We start from the raw sequence: 21,554 nt of genomic DNA, 5'->3' as shown, positions 1-21,554 counted from the left end.
CCCCTGAACAGCTGTGTGTTATCGTATATCACTGTGGCATTTCGTACGTGCTATCAAGACTTGACTCCGAATTACTATTACATCGTGTATCCTGTATGCCGCTATATAAGGACGCCAAGCTCAATACAGCCGAAGCTGAGCCATTATTTCCAGGAACACAACAGCATTCGGTCATATCAGATCTGGAAATTGCCAAAGATTATCTGCTTAATGTCAGAATTACTTTACTCTCTACATAAAACTCCCCTTCACCCAACGAGATGCCCAACCATTGCGCCCATCAGATACAAATGATGTGATCCGAGAACGTTGGTGGATTCACAAGCACTACCGCTCTCGTCTTAATAGATACCCTAGCCTGAACATACTGCACCGTTCTCGCCTTGAAAGCTTTTCGAATAAATGACTTTATTTGTTACTGGTTGCTGCTGTCACTGCCTTCTTCAGAAGCGTCGAATATATCCAGACAGTCTTCGAGAACTACATGCACATGTTAGCGGATCTGGTCAGACTCTTCGAATGGAGCAGTATTTGCTCACCAGCGGTTATTTGATCTTCCCATACTCCATATTGATAGTCCACCAGGCCATGACGTTCGATGCCGTCACATAGCCTTACCAATTCATTTCCCATTTTCTTAATCATAGCTTTTGGAACCAGGCTTTGTGTTCTCGAAAGCGGTTGAGATGAAGTCATTAGGTCAATTTGACGCTGGCCTAATCCGAGCCAAGCGTGGTTAAAGTCGTTCCATAGCTGAATTCGATCAGCATGGAGGTTCGTTTCATCAAGATGGAGGCCTGTGCAAGCAATAGTCGTTAGCTCTGGATTTCTTCTAATCCCCTCTACGATTCCATAGACAGTATAATGCATACCTAGATCCGCGACTTGAGACAACAGCCAGCTGGTGACACTAAGCAATTTCTCAGATGCACTTTCGAGAGACCCATTCACTATCTCTTGGAAAATTCTCCCAAGCTGCCGCTGGTAACTGACCCATTTCTCCTCGAGGGCGCCTTCCCCATAGTCGTGGTCGTCTGTCATTGAAACATCGGCGGTGCTTGTTGTCTGCGGCATTGCTCTCACACTGTACATGCTGTTGCTCGAATCATCCATGGCATTGCTTTGCTGATAAACATTCGCGGATCCGCTTGAGCCCTGCGCCGGTTGCTGTAGACTCGGGCCAGCTGAGGCTCCAGTCTCAGCCCCAAAGTAGCTCGAGGCGACGTCTGGTGGCATCAGTTGCATAGCTGCAAGTTGCCGCGAGCTGAATTGCTGCGCATCTTATCCTGAGTTTTGCGTACTCGGTTGACCAACGTTATACATCATCGTAGCTGCGATACTGTAACCACCAAAGCCTTGCTTTTGGCGACAGTCGAGACCATACTCAGAGTCATAAGCTATAGCTGTGACAGGCACGTTTGATGTCGAGAATGATACAATAGGTTCCGAATAGTAAGTACTGCAGCTGTCTGTAGCTGCCATACCTCGCCCTGATGAAGAGGAGGCAAAGAACGCAGGGCGATTGGCCATTCCCGCAAGTGACCGGCGCTGTTTGAAGTAGTCTGGGTGGCAGTAGAATTAAGAACTAACAAACCAGTTTGCAGATACGTTGCCCTTGTCCCAGTGTTGTTGAAGTCCGACCGTTGCTGTCGAATCGTCAAAGGAACTGGCAGCCTAAGCTGTGAGCTGGGCCATAATATATCACTTTGGTAAGAGGGGAAGGTAAAGGGGAACTGCATATTAATACAGACAGTCTTACTCCAGCCCTTCCGGGCCAGCGCTGAAGGCAAGTAGGCTTGCCTTCAACTTACACAGGGGCTAACCCAGAAGTTCAAGCCCTCGATAGATGGACCAAAATGTTGGTCGCTGGTTGTACAACTAGTTCAAAGAGTCTTGGATTGGTCGGGACCTTCTCGGTCACACCGCCGTGGGAGCATGACAGTAATTTTAGTTTTCAACTCACTGGCTTCACAGGCCTATAATGCAGCCTCGCTCCTACGTATTCAACAGCCCACACACCACGCCATGGGCTCTCAAACAGGATGCCGCTAGGCTTTTCCATATGGGATACATCACTCATGATTCATGCGATCACTGATGTGCGCCCGGTACCTTACCCATGGAGGTAGAGAATGCTAGCAACGATCGGAAACGTCAGGTATTGCACTCTCGGTTAGGGCACCGGATTTGGCCTTCAGCTATCGATCCACCAGTCAGCGCTGCCAACATAAATGCCGCGGTTATGATGTCCTTTGTGACATGAGTCAAATTGCAGGAACAACGTTTTGATGCATGACAAGATCAGCCAAACCAAACTCATCTATTTGCGTCGTTTCAGAGGCTGATCTAACTAATCCACAACTCCTGCGTCTTGGAGATCTCGTATAATCTTCCATTAACCTCGGCTGCATTTTGCCGGTAGACAAACGCAGCCTCAAAGACGTAGCTCCCATCATCATGAGCGTAAACTAACACGAAGTACGAGACAAGATATTCAACAGAATCTCTTTAATGATAGTGGATCGAAAGACAGTCGGCCCCGCTCATCCTCACTTGATTGGAGGTTGCGTAGCCCTGTAGATCGGTAACTCGGAGGAAATGGCAGGGCTGCACCTACGCACACCCAAAAGGGCAGGTGGGGTTAGAGTAGCGGGGTACAGCAAAGGCACTGACGGGGGCGGAAATGACGTCATTTTACCCGAATCCGGCCTCAAGTTGAAAGGTCGGCCGGTGATCCCGACAAATAGGAATCACCCGACGGCGACGGATGGGTCGGCCACTTCCCCAGTGAACTATCCTAGCTCTGCAAAGAAAGTGAGCGGAGCGCGAGTGCTGACAGCCGTGACAGTGCTCACATGCATGTATCAATTGGCCGCTGCATCCACAATAAACGGGGCAGCAACTCCTAAGGTGTATTATGGAGCCCTGGTATACCGTGCTTTCCAAGTTGTGTAAGCGGGTGAAGTGAGCTCACAAAAGTTGGTGGAGGTACTGATATGTCCCCAAGGGAGACTTGATATAATAGACATGCTTTAGATGAAGAGGCAAAGACAGAGATAGGCACTCCCTTGTCTGACAGCAGGTGCAAGCTCAGGGGAATTAGCGGACTCAAGGGCATCGGCGTTCGGACATGACACTCCTTGCGGAGGAATGTCTCGAGTTGACAGTAATTTACAACAGAGTAACAGAAAACCATATGATGGATCTAGTCGTTCCCCAAAAGAATCGCTTCGTGGCCCTTTGAATGACCAGGCGAGCACTAGTGAGAATTTGAAAACTATGATGAATGGGGCTCCCTAGAAACATCTTCATTCTGAGTATCACTAATGAGGAGGAAATAGGAGAGCAGGCAGTATTGCGGGCATTTTATGCGACGTGCTGCTCGTGGACATATTGGGACTGAACAGCTACTGAGCATCCTAAATAGCAAAATTGCAGCTTCATATTTCAACATGAATGATTACGAACCCTAATGTTGATGTGGTATGACTATGCCATGCTTCTGGGCTATCACGACAGTCAAGGCACTTGGGACTCCAACAGTCCATTCTCAAAGTCAAACGGGAACTTGAGTATTATCCTTGTCCTTGCATTCATCCAAACATCCATGGCCCAACCCTACCGCACGTCGCTTTTACCCTACTCCTTGACTTGAGATTGGCCTTGCTTGTTCTATCTAGTTTCCTCTCCTTGTTTCCTTTCCGTGATACTCGATTCGGCTTTGACGCCCCCTATCCAGCATCACCTCTTTTTTCTCGACCCGTATACGGAGCCACTTTCGGCCGGGCCCTCTGAGTGGATTGAAGTCCCTTGTATAGGGAATGTTGAGAAATGGGAAGCTGACAAAGGCCGAAGGCCGATCAACTGTCGGGCGATGCCAGGGTTGTTAATCTCGAGCGTCTTTGGAGGGTGGTTTTTGTATGACACGCGTTGAGAAATGAGCTGAATCGACCGCAAGAACGAGCAGGAGCAGCTCTTCTTTTACATCATGATGATATCTAACTTTGCAGTCAAATGATTCGAACTATGAGTGGCTGGAGTATATTGCCCTTATACATGTTTACATGTGTTCTTTGCGATTCTATTACTTTAAGCCCCCCGAGCTTATCCCCCGGAACATATTATGTAGATATATCCAGATTGAACCCCGTTGGCGTAACAGAAAGAAGGAGACGAAATAGAGCTAGTAGAAATTACATCAAGATAAAACTAAAGTATATGAAACAGGGCCAGTATCGCCCCCAGGGGGAAAACGTCGCTCGCGGTCGACGTAAGTCATTCCACTAACAGTTGATCAGAATCTCCAGGCGCAGGCAGTTGCTCAGAGACCATGGAGACCCATAGGTCATTAATTTCCTCACTAACATGGGTTAACTCTCGACTTGCTATAGTTCCATCACAGGGGCTAAACTTCTTGTCTAGTCTTACACCCCTCTCTCTGCAAAAGAACAGAAAGCGACACATTGTGCGTGCTCGTGGGAAAGAAGTCACGACATCGCCTCGGGGCTTTCTATCTGCAGATAGCTCTCCAGCTTCATTATTCATGATCACGTGAACACGAAGTGCTTCGATACTCCATTTGATCTCGACAATCTCGACAGTGTGGACATGGAAGTCGATCTCATCCCTAAACAATCTCCATTTCACAGTTTTTAAGTCTTTGAGCACCTGGTGTTGAAAGCATTGTATATCATTTACCCAGGTCCAATACTGGGTAAGTTGGAGGTGGCTGGCGTATAATCCAGTCTTAACTATGGAAAGACGCCAATCATATTTAGTAATCTCGCCACCACTACATGAATCGGTATCGGACCAAGCATCGAAATGAAATTCGTCATCAACGAAGCCTCCATGTGTAGGTTATGTGTATCTCGGTTTCTTGATACGGTGGGCGCTGAAGTCTTGCTGAGAGCCAGGACCTGCGACCGGTGCTAGGTTAGGGGCAGAGGCTGGTACTGTGTAGCCCGACGGGGTCTGGTTCGAAAGAGGAAAGTGATTTGAGACTGAATCCTCCCGATGCGTAGTAGAAACCGAGGGCATAGACTTCCGCTTTTGGAGAGGCTCAGGTATATTGCTAGGGCGGCCACTGCTCAAGCGAGCTTCCATCCCTCTATAGAGGCCGCTCCTGTTGTCCCTGTGGTTAGAACGGAGCTTCTTAAGCTCTAGGTCTCCACGGAGCGCTGCTAGTGCCTTTGATAGCTTGAACTTTTGAGGCTGTTCTTTGATCAGTTCGCGAAGACGCCGTCGAATCCAGTCAACCGGCGATATATCCAGTTCGAAGCTTTCCAGCTCTGAAAAGGTTTTTGTTAAACCGTATAGGGGTTGATAAGTACTAATGTTTCCGCCATCGATAATGTATTCCTTTCTCAACAACTGATAAGGACTGATGGGACATTCTTTGAGAAGATGGAGGACTTCCTGGTACTGCTTCAAGTTTCTCCGCTCTTCGGGTATCAGAATCTGTGTTTGGGGATCCCGAAATGGCTGTTCGGGTTTAGCAATTTCCTTCGCAATCTTCTCCTGAATATATGCTTCGGGGTCGCACCAGCTCCTTTCCCAATATTCGTGTTTCTTATCGATCTTGATCAATGGCACCCCCACCATCCACTCAGGAGATGTGTAAACGACTCCGTCGTTCTCCAGAATCATATTCTCACAATGAATCTCTTCTACTGGTAGACCAAGGGGCATTTCAGGTTGCTGCGATGACAGTTCAATTTGCGAAGATGGCGGAGTTTGTCTTCCTTGTTCGCTAGACGGAGGTTGAATTCTCACGTTGACCGGCGTAAAACCAGAATTTATACGATGCTCCTCGGTAGTATATAGCCGTTCAGGTCCTCGTGGTGTGTGAACTGGATCAAAACCGTGATTATAACCATTGTCCTGTGTTGATGGATGCACATTGTTGTGAAGGGGGTATCGGGAGGCACCTGATGGAAGCACAGAGCGCGGAGTCTTCAGGGGCCTGGATGGAGGATAGTTTGGTGTTGGTAAGGGCGATTCCACAGGTTCGATCGTGCGTTCCGGAGCGTGATCTGACCTACGAGCCGTTGTCGGGCGGCCTGGAGATTCGTGAGGGGAACCATAAATTGGCTCATGGGACGTATCGCGACCACACTCAGCTATTTGCACTGGTGGTAGTTCAATAGGTCGTTCTGGGGTCGTTGTAACTATCGCGTCCTGGAAGCTTTCATTGGATCGATCTGGAAGTCGCTCTGGTTGGGGCTCGGGGTACCGTTCTGGTTGTCGTACTGTATTCCATTCTGCCTGGTGCTCAGCTATTCGTTCAGATTGAGGTTCTATTGGTCGTCGCTCGTCCTGTCGCTCAGGGACTATCTCTCGTAAGGCTATGGTAGATGAAGGTAGTGGTCGAGCCGGCACATGGATTTGTTGCACGACCCGTCCTGGTTGTGTTTGACCTATTGGCTCATATCTTGGCTGAGCTTCGGCGGTGGGAAGAATTGTATGTCCTCGACGGATCTCGACAGGTCGTCGTATCTCCAACTCTTGAATTCCCTCAACCCGTCGGTTCCGAGGCTCGACCTGTTCCACGACTCCGATTGCATTTCCATGAGCATCAGTAACATTAACGAGGGTCTCGGCTACCTCAGTATTGTGATGCTCAACAACCTCCATAGGACCCTCATCATCTGCTTCATCGGATCTGTCCACTACTGGTGAAACGCCATTAATATGCTCTATGCGTGGGATCGGCCCGTCAAAAGGTGAAGATAGTTCTGGAAACACTTTAGGCAAAACAATCCCTTCTGATTCCGGTCCGAAGTCGTCTGGAGCATCAGGGTCTTCCCCTCTTTTTTTTCTGAAGAATCGGCGCATCGTGGTCCAGATATCCTCCAGGTGTCCTTCTCTGTGGATACGTGAGGTGCGGTAGTTTTGTTCGATGCGCTCAACTCGATCGGTCTTCTCCTTGCAATCAAGATCGGAGTACTCCAGACGAGCCTCAACTTGTTCAATTTCCTTAGTTAATACAGACTTCCGATCGATCAGTTGATTTCGCTGTGCTATGGCATTCTTTTCATCTGACCGAGCTTCAATATATGATTGTCGGAACTCCCTCTCAGCCTTTTCGTTCTCGGCATTCTTCTGACTGCGAATCTGGGGCCAAAAATTGCGTTCTCTCTCAAAGTTGACGGGGCCTTGCTCTCCCACTGGGGGGCACAGCTGGCTACCTCCTCCTGTATCCATTCTCTCCAGGGGCTCGTAGGTCTCAATGAACTTTTGCATCGTAGTAAAAGAGCTCTGCAGACAAATTGTGAAAAGTGAGGCGAGGACTGAAGTAAAATTAGATCAAGGAAAGGCCGAATGGTTGACTTTGAAGGTAGAGACGCTTGGAGTCTCATAGATTGGGGATGCGGAACAAGGATGTCGCACTGCACTGTTAGCGTCATGGGGGCGGGTCGCGGCGGCCATGTGTACACTACGGTGTTACAGTACCTTATGTCGCGATGACCCCTGACAGATTCTGCTAGCCCTGATCAGCTCCAGCAGCCATGCTCAACAGTCCCATCCTTGGTCCATGTACGCACAACACGCTGTTTACAGGCCAGCACCTTGACACAACAAAGAGCCCTGGCGTATCCCCAGCTCGAGCAACGGTAGCCTTGACGTCCGCGTCTTCATCCCAAACGGCCGCATGAAATGGGTCGTGACAGCAAGACAACACTTCCTCTGCTCTTCCAGAGCTAATTGAACTGAGGCTCAGTTACGGAAGCCAGAGTTACGACACCAGACCCGCTGGTGCCAGATCACGATAGATTATCCATCATCGACAAAGTCCTCGCCGTCTCTATTTATGTACGTATGCATATTTTTCATCTGGGGGGTCAGCGGCCCCGAAGAGTCCCTACTGGAGCAGGGGACTTGCTAAACTAAACTATTTACAACTACTGTCACATCCGAATTTACCCAGAACACCCACAATGTCCACTTGCATCAACTGAGAGCGCCGGAAGCCCTTTCCCCAAGTGGCACCTGTCCTACTGATAGCCAGACCCTACGGTAGTTTCAGGCATATCTTTTTGGACGTCAAAGCAGGTGTTCTTGGCAAAGTTGCATGCAACCGCTATTCTATCTAGTTCATCTAGCATATCATCGACATCAAGGCCCATTACTTTCAAGAGGTCATCCCGTCAGCGGGAACTCATCTCTCCAGCCTAGAACTCTCTTGCATAGATAGATTAAGTAGCTTGCTATACCATAAGGTAGGAAATCCATGACCTTCAAGATCGCCAGTAGCTGCAACCTAGAACCGTGCGTCCTGGGGTAAACCCTCACAGGAGAAAAACCCAAAGCGGCTAGAATGTTGCTCTGTGGACGAGGTAGTCGCCTCACTCCACGGTCTCCTGGTAAGTTCTGTAGCTTTTCAACCCAGTGGTTTTGTCTAGTGGTCTCAGCCAGTGAGACAAATTGTTGAAACCCGGTTGTGATCCAGGCAGCAGCCGGCGCTGCAAAGAAGAGGGTCTCTGAGCAGTTCGCGACTGCGGAGATCAGTCAAGCAGCTTCCAAGCTGCAAAGAGGGCAGCGAGCCATGCAGGGCCCGCGTGTCGAGGCTGGGGCACCAAAGGGCCCAGAGAGTCGAGCAGCTAACGACGGCTAGTGTTTTTCAGGCAGCCAAAGCTGTAGTAGTCGGCCGAAGCAGCATTAAACTGCAAGCGAAAGTAAGGGTGAGGGTGCGATGACCCTCAATGTCAAGTAGCAGGATGCTGCAAATGTCGTCTGGGCAGCCGAAACTGCAGAAGTCAGTCGTACGGGAAGTCGACGGGTACAGAGCCTAGTTATTTCTATTTTGATCCCTGTATACGCGCTTCCACTTGACTTCTAGAAGGCCCGCCTGAATGTACCGTAAATAGCTCGAGTCTAGTAATCTTGTCTGCGAACTGCGTTGGATAATAGCAATATGTGAAGACGGCGTTTCTAGGCTCGAGAAAAAGGTAGCCACTTGGAACCCACAAAGTGGGCAAGTAGAATCCCTTCGCTCTTCTCGATCTACTGTGGATAATCCATTGTGGCATACTGAATGCTTATGGGTCTATGCCAAAGTGTAAGACATCCAGATACCTCACAGCAAATCGCTTAGCTGAAGCAACCTGATTGGTTTAGCCAGCTGCCACGTCACTGAGACGTATTAGCATGCGGCTGACCCTAAGAGATGCCGGTCATTTCTTGTTTGCTCTTTGATCGAGAAGAGAAGACGGGAAACGAGGTTAGTGCATCCGGGATGCCGGTAGAGCATTTTGGGGGCCGTGATTGACAACCCGACTGGTGAGGCGGCAATACTGTATTGTAAACAACAAGCTAGTCGTTATCCTATCTGATTGGCATCCTTTGACTATCTATGGTGGTGAGCTGGACCAGCAGCCGCATAAGCCACTTTATCATCTTCAATGTATGTGAAATGGTTAATTGGCAACCACCAGCATAGGGGGCCTCAAAATATAAATATCGCACTCCCGTCCCGATCATCCCAACAACGAAGCTCAATTGTCCTGGCTTGATGCACAGATAGCACCAACAATCTTTGAAGGCCCTTGTTTGTTTCCCCGGATTTCTACGTCATACTGAGTCCCGGACTGGGATTCAACCGCAGACCAACTTATAAGTTCTTATTGTTGGCTCTTCCTTTTTGCCTCTGAGTGTGATCCCTGAAGGCGATCATCATGTGTAATAAGACCCAGACCTCAACAGCCGAAGCCCGCCGGCTCAAGAAGCGGGAGCTCGATCGCAAGGCCCAACGCCTGGCGCGCGAAAGAACAAAGAGTCGCATCGCTCAACTGGAGAGCATGGTCGATATCCTTCGACAGGACGACTCTAAGGCGCAAATAGCTACCTTGATGGATCAATTAGGCAAGGTCACCAAGGACAGGGACAATTTATTACAGGTTCTCGAATCTTTAGGCTCGACGATCCGTCGACACACTGGCGATACTTCGAACGCCACTACCACGAGCGAGCCACGATCAGAGACAAAATCCGAGTCGCCGGCATATGCTGGACCAGAGCAATCGCAATCACAATCAACAACAAACGAACGAATAGTACCAATCAAGACCGAGCAGGGAGCAGCGCCAGAAACAAGCAACTTTCCCCCGCACGGCCTTTTCGCCTGCGACGGCTGGAACTACACCGTAACAAACGAGCAATACCCTACCACAATGGCCTTCGACAACTCGATCCTCCCACACAACGGCAACGGCTTCACCTGTATCCAGCCTCTCCTCCCAAACCTCCTCCCAGCACCCGAACGAGTCGACGACATCATCCCCAAAGACCCTGTCCTCTGCCACTGCTCTAACCCAATGAACTGCACATAAAGGGCAGAGAGTAGCTATAGGTCAAGGTTACACACGATCCAACGATGAACGAAAAGAATTGAGTCAAGTTTTGTTTAATAAGCTAAGCCTCTATATTTACTGTAGTCTCCGTAGCGTGACGCTACCTCAGATTCCCAGCCACATATTGTTCTGTATTTCACCTTTCTACGCGGATGAGAGATACTCTAGCGATATGATAGATCGCAGGAGCCACTCGTATCAATTTTGAGATCTAGGTCGAGTTGTACTATACTTCCGCTCGGGAATGGTGTGAATCCGGAAGGGTTACTCGAAAACACAGAGAATATAATAAGAAAGTACATTTTAGCTCACTTGAAAAAGGAGAAAACGCACTTATTGCAATACTGTATGTAATCGTGTTACAGGCAGGAGCGTCCTAAAACATACAAAATGTGGCTTCGATGTAGGTTGCCAAACTCAAGCTTGTTCTCGAGGCCTAGAATAAGATCGAGCTGTCAATCATCGTTGTTACGCTCTTTTATTCCTAATGTTTGAACTTGTCCAGTTCTCGACACTCTTTTTGCAAACACTGTTATCCTCCCTACGTCATTCAATTTTCCTTCACGATGCCCTACCATCTAGTACTCATGTTTTGACCGTAGATGCGAATCTCCCGCTACGCTATGTAGCATGTTGACTGGTTAGTTGATCTTATATGCGCTAACTTCTCATATACTAACCAGTCAGTCCTTTTTCGATAAGCAGACACTGTTGAACAGGGAAGAAAACTAGATAATCTTAGCTGGCGAGCCTGGGCAAGAGAGATCTTGGTTGTCGACAATGAGGAAAAGACTGCTCCTGCCACTCAGACTGCCACAGAACATCCCTTCTAAGTCTGAGATACTTGATCTGCCTCATGCCTTCCCAGGTTCCTACCCGTCTAGTTGTTCCCTGTGCTGCTCAATCATCAGACGCGATTCCCAATCCCAATTCGTTGCCTGCTATTAAGGTGGTGCAATCGAAGAAGCCCGCTCGCTTCGCGCTTGGCGACCATTGTTCTTCTAGTGAACAAGACCAGACTCAGCGACAGGAAGCCCATTATCAAAAAACCCGCGTTACGCGCCGGTGACTCGTTCCTCTCTACATACAAGAAGCAGGCCTCTTTCAGTAACAATGTTATCACACGAACGATCGATGATCAAAGTGCTGTAGACTCGGATACCGGCGACTACATCGACGAGAGCGCCATCGATGATGATGACGACTCTTCGGAATGGGAGGCCTCGATGGAGAAGAGCGGTAAATCTAGCATGGATGACATGTTCCTTCCAGCGGGGTGGATTCCAAGCCCCACTTTGACACCATGCAAGCTTGGGAAATAACCGACCCCCCGCCGCCCCCCAGTTGGACATCGAAATAATTTTCCCGGCCTCGCATGCACAAAGGGGCCCCAACAAACATACAGCACTCCAGGGGGGCGTCAACTTGGGATCCACTCGTCCGTGACGTTTTTGGCGGAGTGAGTTGGACCTGAGTCTCGTTTTAATACCACCTTCTCTGGAAGCATATCAGAAATCTTCAACGGTCAATGCGGTCCTCAAGCGACGGCATACATCGCACGATGTGGCCAACCTAAAGCAGTACCCTAAGAAGCCTTGCATGAAGGGGAGTGAGGATGTAAACGTGATCAGCAGCTGACGTGATCACCGTTGCAGGATCTCGGCTATCGCTATTGACACACGACGAAATGTCTAACCCTTGTCCCCCCGGTATCGTTCCCTCGTACTCCAGACTAGCGAAGCTGGACTTTCGATTCTCAGACCCGAGACGACTTGAGTTGGTCTAAAGAAAAGCCGCTGAAGTTTAGCGGCTAGAATGGCTGTTGGGTTCCAGACCCACGTCAACTTAGTTTTCTCCGCGACATGAGTCAAATTGTGGGAACAACGTTCTGACGCATGACAAGATCACCCAATTATATATGTCTATTCATGCCATTTAAGACGCCATTCAAGAGTTAGATCCGATTGAACTTTTTGCTATTGCTACGCCATCCGCTATCTCACTCGCTTGGGCGCTGAATGGCGGTGGCTTGGCGCTTCCCCAAACAACCACGTCGTCGAAGCGGATGAGCGGCACAGTATAATCACATAATCCGCCAAGCAGTACCAAGGTCCGAGTTTATTTATCAATTTCTCATTATACCCTCAGTTCTGGCCTCCAGCTGCAGAATCCGCCAAGTAACTGGTCAACAAGAAGACCCCAATGACGCTGGATGACTGCACTACCACGAGAAAGAAAAAGGTCAGAAGCAGATAAAAAAGCAGTTCAGAGGAGTGAATTCGATCTAGCTAATGGGTAATTTTTCGAACAAAGTATCCTGCAGCCCATTTCATTAGTAAGTACCTTGACTAATGATATTGGCACATCAGTGTCACACCAGAAAATCCAACGTAGTATCTTCTTTTAAAATAGGCACAAATGGAAGCCTATGGGTAGGACAGCTCCTGAGAAAAAGAAGACAACAGTCAGCCCAGGTTGACAGCAGTCCTTGCTAGAGATTATCGTACAACCCTGCGAGGCGTTTGACTGGCGTGACTCCCATGATGGTTGGACTGCTCGTAAGGGCTACCAGAGTTGAAGCCCATGGGAGACATGTAACCGTATGTCATGTAAGGAGTGAGTCCGTCGTCACTGGGGTACGTCTCCCCCTTGATGGCATCGGTAAAGTGTGTCATGGAAGGGAGTGCCATGGGCACTGTAGACTCTATCATGTTGTTGGGATAGGTATCAGCGGTTGTGATGGCTGGGTATGACGGTGTGGAACCGTAAGGAGCGAGGAGGATCTCATCGGGAGCCGGGTACTTAGAGTATGTGAACTGAGGAGGGCTGTCTGAGCGATATCGTTCGTCAGGAGAACCGGAGAAGAAGAGCTCGCAAGAAGCCTCTTTGGGAGGATTTAACTGGTCTTGTGAGACAACAGACTTGCTGGAAGCTGCGGATTGCGATTTTTGGGATTCTGGTGCGGAGGGGTGTCGCTTCGACTCAGTAGGCTTCTGTGGCTGCTTGTCGGACTCGACATCGTCAGAAGAACCAGCACGGCGCTCAAGGTCTTCGAGACGGCGCTTGAGCTTCTTGCCTGAAAGGAAATGTGAGTTTTGTGAACAGCCAAGACCATAGAGTGAGTTCAGAGTCCATAAGACTCAACATACGGTAGTTGCGTTGAGCAATGCGGTTCTGTATCCTTCGGCGCTCAGCAAGGTCTGAGATCTTGGTCCAGTCCTCATCAGGATTGGCAGAAGCGCTGAAAGCGCTGCTTGTTCCCGAGTACTGTCTGGGAGGTGGAGGGGCTGCTGCGTAGGCGTATGCGGGTTGTGTCATGAACATGGACATTTTCAATGCGCTTTTACAGTGAGTGTGCAGTTATTGAAACAATACTCGAAGTGGACAGAAAGTGTTGTGGAAGGTGGTGATAAACGTGCAAGAGATGTGGAAGTGCTGTTACGCCAGAGCCAGTGATCGATTCAATGAATAGAAAGTGAGATGGAAACATGAAGAGAAGAGACTGGGTATTAATACTCTCGTGTGATGGCATGGACTGTTGGAAAGCGAAAACGTAGCTTGTGATAGTTGCCTTATCGCCTTGTAAATATCTTCCCTGACTGCCTTGCAAGGCGTTTAGAACCTCAAAAGGCATCCCCGTCATGAACTCTAGTTAATTCAGCCTCACGGTTGTCTCTGGACCCCAGAGGGGTTGAAAGTAAACTAAATCACTCATGCAGTGTGCGATAATGATTCTCAAATCGGTAAGCATTCCTTAGGGCTGGACCAATGGTTTCGAGCTGCCATGATCCTTTGTTGAGGCTGAGTAGCGCCCCAGCCCAGGATATCGCCAGGCAGCAGCTGAGGCTCTGCTATGTCAACAATTATAGCCCGGGTGAAAATTATTTCATTGAGACTATAGGTTGAAGGCGTCCAGGTACGCTCGGCCAGAGGTAGTTCGGTCGCTCCTCACACCTCTGAGCCATTTGCTACATCTTTCGCTGGCGCATGTCTTTTTTGTTTGAGGTCAGCAACAAGATCGCGAAAAGTAGCTCATCAGCGACTAGGCGGTGACCTCTCAAATTCGCCGCCTCTTTAACTGGAAATTCTTCTACCTTTCAGAGTTCCGGGCTGCATAAAATTGTTATAAGGGCAGACTGGGTTGAGCCCATGGTCGTGAGAAGGAAGAAGCTCTAATGCTGGGCTGACCGAGGCCCTCTGCCTCAATCTCACTTCTGGGAGAATGGGAAGCGTTAGCGAGCCTGCAAGATTGACTATGGGAATAGCAGCACGACCGATAGAGATCTTACAGCCAGAGATATTGGAATCTTACTTTTGATCACCAGTGAATTCTTAGTGAAGCTACGTTGAGGGCGACTCCAGATATCACTCGGTATTGACCGCGGGCTCTGGATCCAAATCACGAAGAGCACTGCCCCTGAACTTCAAGTTATTGGCCAGGCTGAACCGGCCATTCAACCTCACTTTATATTCTCACGATGACTGCTTGTCGTCCTTAAACAGTACAACATAGTACATATATAGCAATCAATAGATTAGTAGCCCATGTTAACCCAAAGGCTATTTCCGAGCACAGTACAGCAGTTTTAGATCTCAGCGAAGAGCCTCCAAAGTAGGCTCAAGCGCTTGTCGACTTCACCTGTCGCAAGCTCCTGGCAGTACGCCTTTGCTTGCAGTAACCAACCTTGGGTAGAGCATTCTAGAAAGAAACATTCTTGCCTCAATATCTGCTTAGTTATGGATATAAATGCTTCCGTTGCTCATCTGAACAATCAACGGTATGCACTGCCATCTCAGCTTACCAGAGGCTGCCATCCGACTTGACTCATGAATAAGAATGCATCACCGGAACCTTAAAAGGGAGATGGGAGTCTGGACTACACTAGCCTTGCACTCTGGAAGCAATACTGAAAATAAATGAGATGTAACAAGAGAAAAGACCCAGGCACTCTGGTTCCTCTGTCATAGTGCAAGTGGGAACCACAAGGCTGGCTCCCTCAGATTACCACGTAACAACTACGACGAGGGGTCGAGTTCACTTCTGTACAAATTAAGAATATATCAACGAGTTAAAATTATTTGCAACAGAAAGAAACAGGGAAATGCGACAGCAATATGCTTGCGTAACGCGCAGGATGGCTTCAAGCAATCAGACTGCTTCACTATCTCTCATAAAGAGACCCTGTTTTCCACCTGTACAATCCATTACTGATGTTACTTCTCTGGAAACACAACCGTGTTTTTACCTTAGATGCAGAAAGGCTATTGTTGGTCCCTTAGAATAAGATACTTCGCACTGTCGACTTATACCCGTGTATGACGATTGTCTCTGAGACCTGGCAGTGGATTCTTAGTACATGCGCTCATGGTAACCCATTTCGCGCGCGCTGTTGGTGTCATATGATAAGCCGTGACTGTTCAGTGGCTGGATGCGGTGATGACCGTTCATGTCATACATTTCATAGCCACCAGCGTGAGTCTGGGTAGACATGGGGTTGATAGGACCAGGCTGGACCCGACTCACACTGTAAGAGGCGAGGCTGACCGATACAGGAAGTCCGTGAAGGGGTATTGGTGTTGAGACAATTTGAGGAAGAGGATGTTGGGGCACAGCTGTCATGGTGTTGACAGGATGGTTCATTTCCATCCTGGTCTTGTGGTCAGCGACTGTGCGGGCGTCTCCTCTACCCCTGATCCCTTTGTTGCTGTTCTTGTAGTGCGTGGCGAAGTATTCGAACAGCTCGCGATCGGCTTCGCAGACTTTCTCACCCGAGGCAATGATTTTGGTGAACTTCATTGTAAGCTCCTCAAGGGTCTCCTTGTGGAGGCTGTTTTGGTGCGTCTAAGAACTGGTTAGAATATCATCTATCTCTGGGGCCACTAATGCATACCTTCATGTTTCCAAGTAGTGTGAATGTCTTGTTACAATCGTCAAGAATGCAAATGAACGGCTTGAGGCCTTTATGACTCTCAAGGTGGGCTTGAAGGTTACCGCGTTGAGAAAAGTGGCGATCACACTGTTCGCAAGCGAACGGGCGTTCGCCAGTGTGACGACGCTTGTGAGTCTTGAGGTTGCCAAGTTGAGAGAAGGTCAGGTCGCAGCCAGGAAAGTCACAAATCTAAAGATGTTAGTCAAAAGTCATCGGCCATGGAGGTTCTCACTCACGTATGGCTTGATGCCAGTGTGTGTCCTGCGATGAATGTCGAGATGGGTCTTTCCGGTGAAACTCTTCTGGCAGCTGGGGCCATCGCAGCGATATCTCTTTCGAGCTGTCTTGTTGTCTATGGAGCCTGGTGTTCCTTGGCTTATGACGCTTACAGAAGACATTACAGGAGCGAGTGGCTGCTGTCCTGCACCGACTTGCAGGTCTGCCTTACGTTGGATGACTTTCATCAGCTCGTCCACTTCCGTTACGAAGTTGGTTTGATCACCAGGGTTGAGAGTTTCGTTGGAGATGATAGTCTTGGAGGTCATAGATGGTTTGGTACCCGAGTATCTGACAGTCGAGGCTTGCAAATCGCTTCGTGCTGGGGAAGGTGCTTGTTCGGCATATGTGTACTCCATCTCCCGCGGGTAAGAGGGAGTTCGGCCGTCGTCTTTGTCATGTCCCACGGCATTGTGATCATAATACTGTATCTTAGGAGGCGCAACGAGATGTGGTGGAGTAGGCGGACCTTGATATTCTCCAAATTGGTACGGATTGGGAGTCTGGTAGTAAGATGCTGCGAAGCTGTTCACTGGACCTGGACCGTGGGATTGATACATCATATAGGGTGCCATGGCAGGGCGCTGGGGAGGACCAGTAGTGGTAGTTCGAGAGTCTAAGGGAAGCATCTGTGACTGTGGGTAAGACTTGGCGCTTTTGGGCTTGGACAGAATGTTTACAAACAATGCTTGCGTGCGAGAGGATGAAAAGTGACTTGAAATCGTGTACAGAAGTATGTGTGAGAGCACGAATGGTGGTGTAAGTTCTGGGAAGGAGATTTGACCAGATAGCTGAGCAATACTCAAGTATATATCCATGAGAAGAAAGGTGACATATGACAAGCATCCTGCCCCTAAAGACTCTCTCGGGAGCGAACTGAGTAATCTCTCTACAATGATCTTATTGAACCCAATCGATTCGCGTGGCTGCCGAGCCGACGGAGGTGGCATAACGATCGATGTTGGTGGCATCATGTTCCCCTGCATAATTATGCACGCGGCCCGATAAGTCAAGATGTTTCCTCCCCTGTAGAGATTACCTACTCTCTCACTAGCAAAACAGAGGCGCGTTGAGCAAATCGTCTTCAGTTCTTTTTGCTGCACCAATGATATACAGTACGATCGCGTCATGCTTCCCCCACGCCATGCAGCTGTTTGATCCCTGTGCGCTTTTTGCCCTGTGCGGCAAGGTGCCCACTAAGTGTCGGATGTGCACATTGTGTTCCGTGCCTTGCACACCATCTCAGATCCAGCCGCCACGACAGGGGCTCTCCCTGTCTGTGTCCACTGTCTCGTAAACGGTAATGCGAAATAAGGATGTCGCATCGGGCTGTTAGCGCCGCGGGGTTGGGTTGAGATGGTCATGTATACAGTATGAATAATCTTATCTATTACCTGTCGGGGAGACGGCAACTGACGAAATTGTACTCCACTCGGTCCTTGGTCAGTGGTCTAGGCACGACGGACTCCTGACCCACTTGATTCAAAATGCTGGGGAGGGAAAACAAGGGTTTGACCTGTTGACCTGAGACCCCGAATCTTTATTTATGTTTCGTCGAGGCCCTGTATCGTTGACAGGAACTGGTTCAACAGCATTGCCGTCTTTACCACCGATTGAAAGTGATCCTGGCCTGGCAGTCGTTCAAGCCAACCACCTACTGCATTTCACTGACCTTCCGTCCGATACAGAGCGACCCCTGACGCCGTTTTCTCCAGGTTGTGATTCTTACGAGCACATAAATAGGAGTCCATGATGGCTAGAAAAAGGAGAACGAAGGCTCAATTGACCCTGCCGCGAAAAAGACAAACGGATCGTCTCCGATCCAAGGATACAGTCGAAGATGCGCGATCAAATGAGTCAAGTCCTTTGTCAGAGCTTTCCAAGACACCAGAGTGTCCATGGACGGAAGACCGAGAGACAGCATCAGTAGAGCCTATCCACCATACGTCCGGCGCCGAAGACGCTTCTCCTGCTCCCGAGTATGGCAAGTCCGCGCCTCCCCAGGCTGTAAGTTCCGAAAATGAACTATATGCATCAACGGAAGATCAAGAAGCAGAATCAGCGGAACTTGCCAACTATGAATCCGATGCCCCTCACTCCTCTATCGGAGATCCTGGCGTTGACGAAAATGAACCTTCCCAGCCAGCTGCGACCAGTGGAACCGATGAACCAATGTTCCCTGGTGATATCCTGCCTCTTGCAGGGGTTGATCTGCGCAAGGACATTCGATGCATACTCGAGTACTTAGTTCACGATCACGCTTTTTACCTCTACTGCGAGTTAATAGACGACCGTTGTGGACATGTACCAGAAGAACACCTTCAATCCGAAAATCCGTTCATTCTCCACACCTTCTGGGAGTCACGAGAAGATCCAGAACAAGGATCTGTCGGTCGTCCGCACAATATGGTTCACGAAAAGATTTTTAGAGTTGTGCCTCTCAAGGAAGCTCCAGGGCAATGTCTCTTGCAGTTGGTTGGAACCCCTTACTTCGATCTTAGTGACGAAAACAAAGACTATCTTTTGGAACTCAAAGAAAAATGGCAAAGATGCTTCCGGTGTCCCGAGATTATTACCTTAGAGGAAGCGAAACTAGAATATCAGCATGCTTTGGAGAAGGAACGGGAACGGACACCTTGTTGTTTAGCTCCAAGTTCAGTTGATGTGATGATTTTCAGCCATCGCAGAAACGAACTACAGCAAATACCGCGCTTGCAATTTTTCATTCTTCAGGAGGAGGGCCGGGGAGAATGGATAGATGAGAAGAAAGTCGAGGACAGCCATCCTGGGGCGCCGTTAACTTACTGGAAAAGTCGTCCGGGATTGCGCCAGACGGAAGCGAGGCGAAAGCCTCGAGTTCCTGATGATTATTTAAGGATTCTTGGTCATGAAGTCAACAGGAGAATTTTGCTCACGGTTGAACTTCTAGGAGGGGAAATTAGGACGATGGAGGCTTCGAAACTGCTCAGGGCTTGGTCAAAGCCTACGACGGAGTATCTGGAGCGCAACGAGCTCCAAATTTGATCTTGTTGTTTCTCTTGTATATCCCGATAGTATTCTCTACTTATGGTGTTTGTATGATTACATGGTTGCTTTGCCTCTCCAGTCTCGTGTATACTCCTCGATTAATGATTCAGCCCACTCTTGAGAAATAGTGAAATACGGTTTATCAAGAACAAGACTAGCTAGATGGTCCGCCATCGGAAATCTCGTGTTTTCGGAGATAAAAGGCCTTCCGTTTCTATTTACTTCGGAAAATCCAATATCAAGGCGAACCCCAACGCGTAGAGATCGGTACTCCTCCCTGATGTCGCTCAGCTCCAGAAGACGGGAGTTCATAAATAATGCATAGTCTTTCAGCTCTTCTAGCTTTTTCTGTTGCTCTTTAGGGTCTCGCGAGAACCATGCGAAGCTTTTTAATTGCACCCGTTGGACGGCAAAATGCTTAGGCGTGCTGTCCCAGTTGAATTTTGTATGAGCGATGGCAAGAATCTTTTCTCGGCATATATAAACGCGATACTCGCCGATTGTCTGCAGCGATTCGATGTATTCCTGATGAAAGTACGTTGGCTTTCTTATGTCGATATTAGTGTTGTAAGGCCCTGGGTGAGATTGTTCTGTGTCGATACATCGAAGGTTGTGACGCTGTGTGCCGTCGACTACTTCAACATCACCAGCACCACAACTGTAGCCACGTTTGACCACCATCTTCTTGACGGCCGTACTTGGCAAAGTACACTTCCCCCTGCCGAGGCAAGTCCTCGGTCGGTAAGAGTACTTCCATTCGGCATCTCGAGCAATCCGATCTAGAGTGCTTATATCTCCAATTTTGCAACCTGCCCACTGGGTCTCCACTTCGCTTGGACAAATACAAAGTCTTCCATCGAAGACTGACAGCCTTCGAAGATGGCTGTATAAGTCGGAGACTGATATTTGTCTCCATTCAGAAGTCGTGTTTGAGAGCAGGATCAAGACTCTTGATGCCTTCTTCTTCGTAATGTAGTCCCCCAAGCTATCTTTCTGGATTTCTGATATCAACCAATCCCACGGCTTGAAATCGGCTTCGACGTGATCCTTCGCGCGAGCAAATAGCATGCTTACAATCGTTTGATGGATTATGGGTTCGCCTGTCACTCGCCTGATAAACGCTTTGCCGAGCTCCCGCTGCATCCTTGATATTTCTTCTCTCTGGAAAATTACTCCCAGCTCGTCTTTGAAGACTTCAATATCACTCAGGTCGACTGGCACTCCTAGCAAATCGCTTTTTCCAATGTCTTTAACAGCGGATGTGCCAACACAGAGTAGATATACTGATGGTAGTTTTCGTTGCCTCTTGGTGTTTCTGTGAGTCAAGGCAGTCACGGCAGTAGGATCATTTGCGCCACCGCTACTGTTCTGGGGCGCACAGAACGGCTGATCATCGTCGCGGTTTTGACTGCCTGACCCGACAGTCTCGCTAGCTGGTATCTGTGCGACTGAAGTAGGGTCGAAGAAAATAAGTTGGGCGTTGCATGCGCATCCGTACTTGCTTGTGTTCTTTGCCGACCATTCTCTCGCACAATTTGTGCAGCGCGCACGCCTTCCGGTAGGCGGAGGTCTCTTGAAATTAAAACATCTCGATTTATGCTTACTCAAGTGTGACTGCCATTTGTGACACACAGGGCAGTCACCTGAGTTGGTGTACTTTTTCTGTGTCGGCTTGCATGCTTGTGATATAGACGGGGCTGCGACTTGGATACAACTGTGATCGAAGGCCTGTGGGCTGGTGACTGATATATGCTGGTTGCTCATGGGGGGTTACAGAGGAGAAGGTGTTAAAGGAGGATGTCAAAGGAGGATGTCAAAGGAGGATGTCAAAGGAGGATGTCAAAGGAGGATGTCAAAGGAGGATGTCAAAGGAGGATGTCAAAGGAGGATGTCAAAGGAGGATGTCAAAGGAGGATGTCAAAGGAGGATGTCAAAGGAGGATGTCAAAGGAGGATGTCAAAGGAGGATG

At 48.9% G+C, this 21,554-nt stretch overlaps 9 protein-coding genes across 9 annotated transcripts; 4 read left to right on the top strand and 5 right to left on the bottom strand.

Annotated features, from left to right (window-relative positions):
• Positions 1–313: 313 nt before the first annotated feature.
• FOXG_14215 (uncharacterized protein) lies at positions 314–1,530 on the bottom strand (the record flags this gene model as incomplete). Its single annotated transcript, XM_018394283.1, has 4 exons — positions 314–480; positions 540–797; positions 873–1,247; positions 1,302–1,530. The coding sequence occupies 4 exons, from the start codon at positions 1,528–1,530 to the stop codon at positions 416–418; spliced, it is 927 nt and encodes a 308-aa protein (XP_018253908.1). The 3' UTR covers positions 314–415.
• Positions 1,531–4,860: 3,330 nt separating this feature from the next.
• On the bottom strand, positions 4,861–7,245 carry FOXG_14214 (uncharacterized protein; the record flags this gene model as incomplete). Its single annotated transcript, XM_018394282.1, has 1 exon — positions 4,861–7,245. The coding sequence occupies one exon, from the start codon at positions 7,243–7,245 to the stop codon at positions 4,861–4,863; it is 2,385 nt and encodes a 794-aa protein (XP_018253907.1).
• Positions 7,246–8,320: 1,075 nt separating this feature from the next.
• FOXG_21514 (uncharacterized protein) lies at positions 8,321–8,617 on the top strand (the record flags this gene model as incomplete). The annotated part of the gene is made up of 2 exons (XM_018401858.1): positions 8,321–8,366; positions 8,460–8,617. 2 exons carry the CDS (start codon positions 8,321–8,323, stop codon positions 8,615–8,617), a joined length of 204 nt encoding a protein of 67 aa, XP_018253906.1.
• Positions 8,618–9,677: 1,060 nt separating this feature from the next.
• On the top strand, positions 9,678–10,331 carry FOXG_14213 (uncharacterized protein; the record flags this gene model as incomplete). Its single annotated transcript, XM_018394281.1, has 1 exon — positions 9,678–10,331. One exon carries the CDS (start codon positions 9,678–9,680, stop codon positions 10,329–10,331), a length of 654 nt encoding a protein of 217 aa, XP_018253905.1.
• A 651-nt stretch (positions 10,332–10,982) lies between these two features.
• On the top strand, positions 10,983–11,674 carry FOXG_21513 (uncharacterized protein; the record flags this gene model as incomplete). Its single annotated transcript, XM_018401857.1, has 2 exons — positions 10,983–10,992; positions 11,358–11,674. The coding sequence occupies 2 exons, from the start codon at positions 10,983–10,985 to the stop codon at positions 11,672–11,674; spliced, it is 327 nt and encodes a 108-aa protein (XP_018253904.1).
• A 1,176-nt stretch (positions 11,675–12,850) lies between these two features.
• FOXG_14212 (uncharacterized protein) lies at positions 12,851–13,682 on the bottom strand (the record flags this gene model as incomplete). The annotated part of the gene is made up of 2 exons (XM_018394280.1): positions 12,851–13,428; positions 13,502–13,682. 2 exons carry the CDS (start codon positions 13,680–13,682, stop codon positions 12,851–12,853), a joined length of 759 nt encoding a protein of 252 aa, XP_018253903.1.
• A 1,851-nt stretch (positions 13,683–15,533) lies between these two features.
• On the bottom strand, positions 15,534–17,187 carry FOXG_14211 (uncharacterized protein; the record flags this gene model as incomplete). The annotated part of the gene is made up of 3 exons (XM_018394279.1): positions 15,534–16,194; positions 16,244–16,471; positions 16,519–17,187. The coding sequence occupies 3 exons, from the start codon at positions 17,185–17,187 to the stop codon at positions 15,703–15,705; spliced, it is 1,389 nt and encodes a 462-aa protein (XP_018253902.1). The 3' UTR covers positions 15,534–15,702.
• Positions 17,188–18,112: 925 nt separating this feature from the next.
• FOXG_14210 (uncharacterized protein) lies at positions 18,113–19,699 on the top strand. Its single transcript, XM_018394278.1, has one exon. The coding sequence runs from the start codon at positions 18,308–18,310 to the stop codon at positions 19,580–19,582; it is 1,275 nt and encodes a 424-aa protein (XP_018253901.1). The 5' UTR covers positions 18,113–18,307; the 3' UTR covers positions 19,583–19,699.
• FOXG_21512 (uncharacterized protein) lies at positions 19,590–21,349 on the bottom strand (the record flags this gene model as incomplete). Its single annotated transcript, XM_018401856.1, has 1 exon — positions 19,590–21,349. The coding sequence occupies one exon, from the start codon at positions 21,347–21,349 to the stop codon at positions 19,640–19,642; it is 1,710 nt and encodes a 569-aa protein (XP_018253900.1). The 3' UTR covers positions 19,590–19,639.
• Between the last annotated feature and the right edge of the window lie 205 nt (positions 21,350–21,554).

Source organism: Fusarium oxysporum, chromosome 14 (assembly GCF_000149955.1).
Source record: "Fusarium oxysporum f. sp. lycopersici 4287 chromosome 14, whole genome shotgun sequence".
Taxonomy (NCBI): domain Eukaryota; kingdom Fungi; phylum Ascomycota; class Sordariomycetes; order Hypocreales; family Nectriaceae; genus Fusarium; species Fusarium oxysporum.
This window is presented reverse-complemented; position numbering and strand designations above follow the sequence as displayed.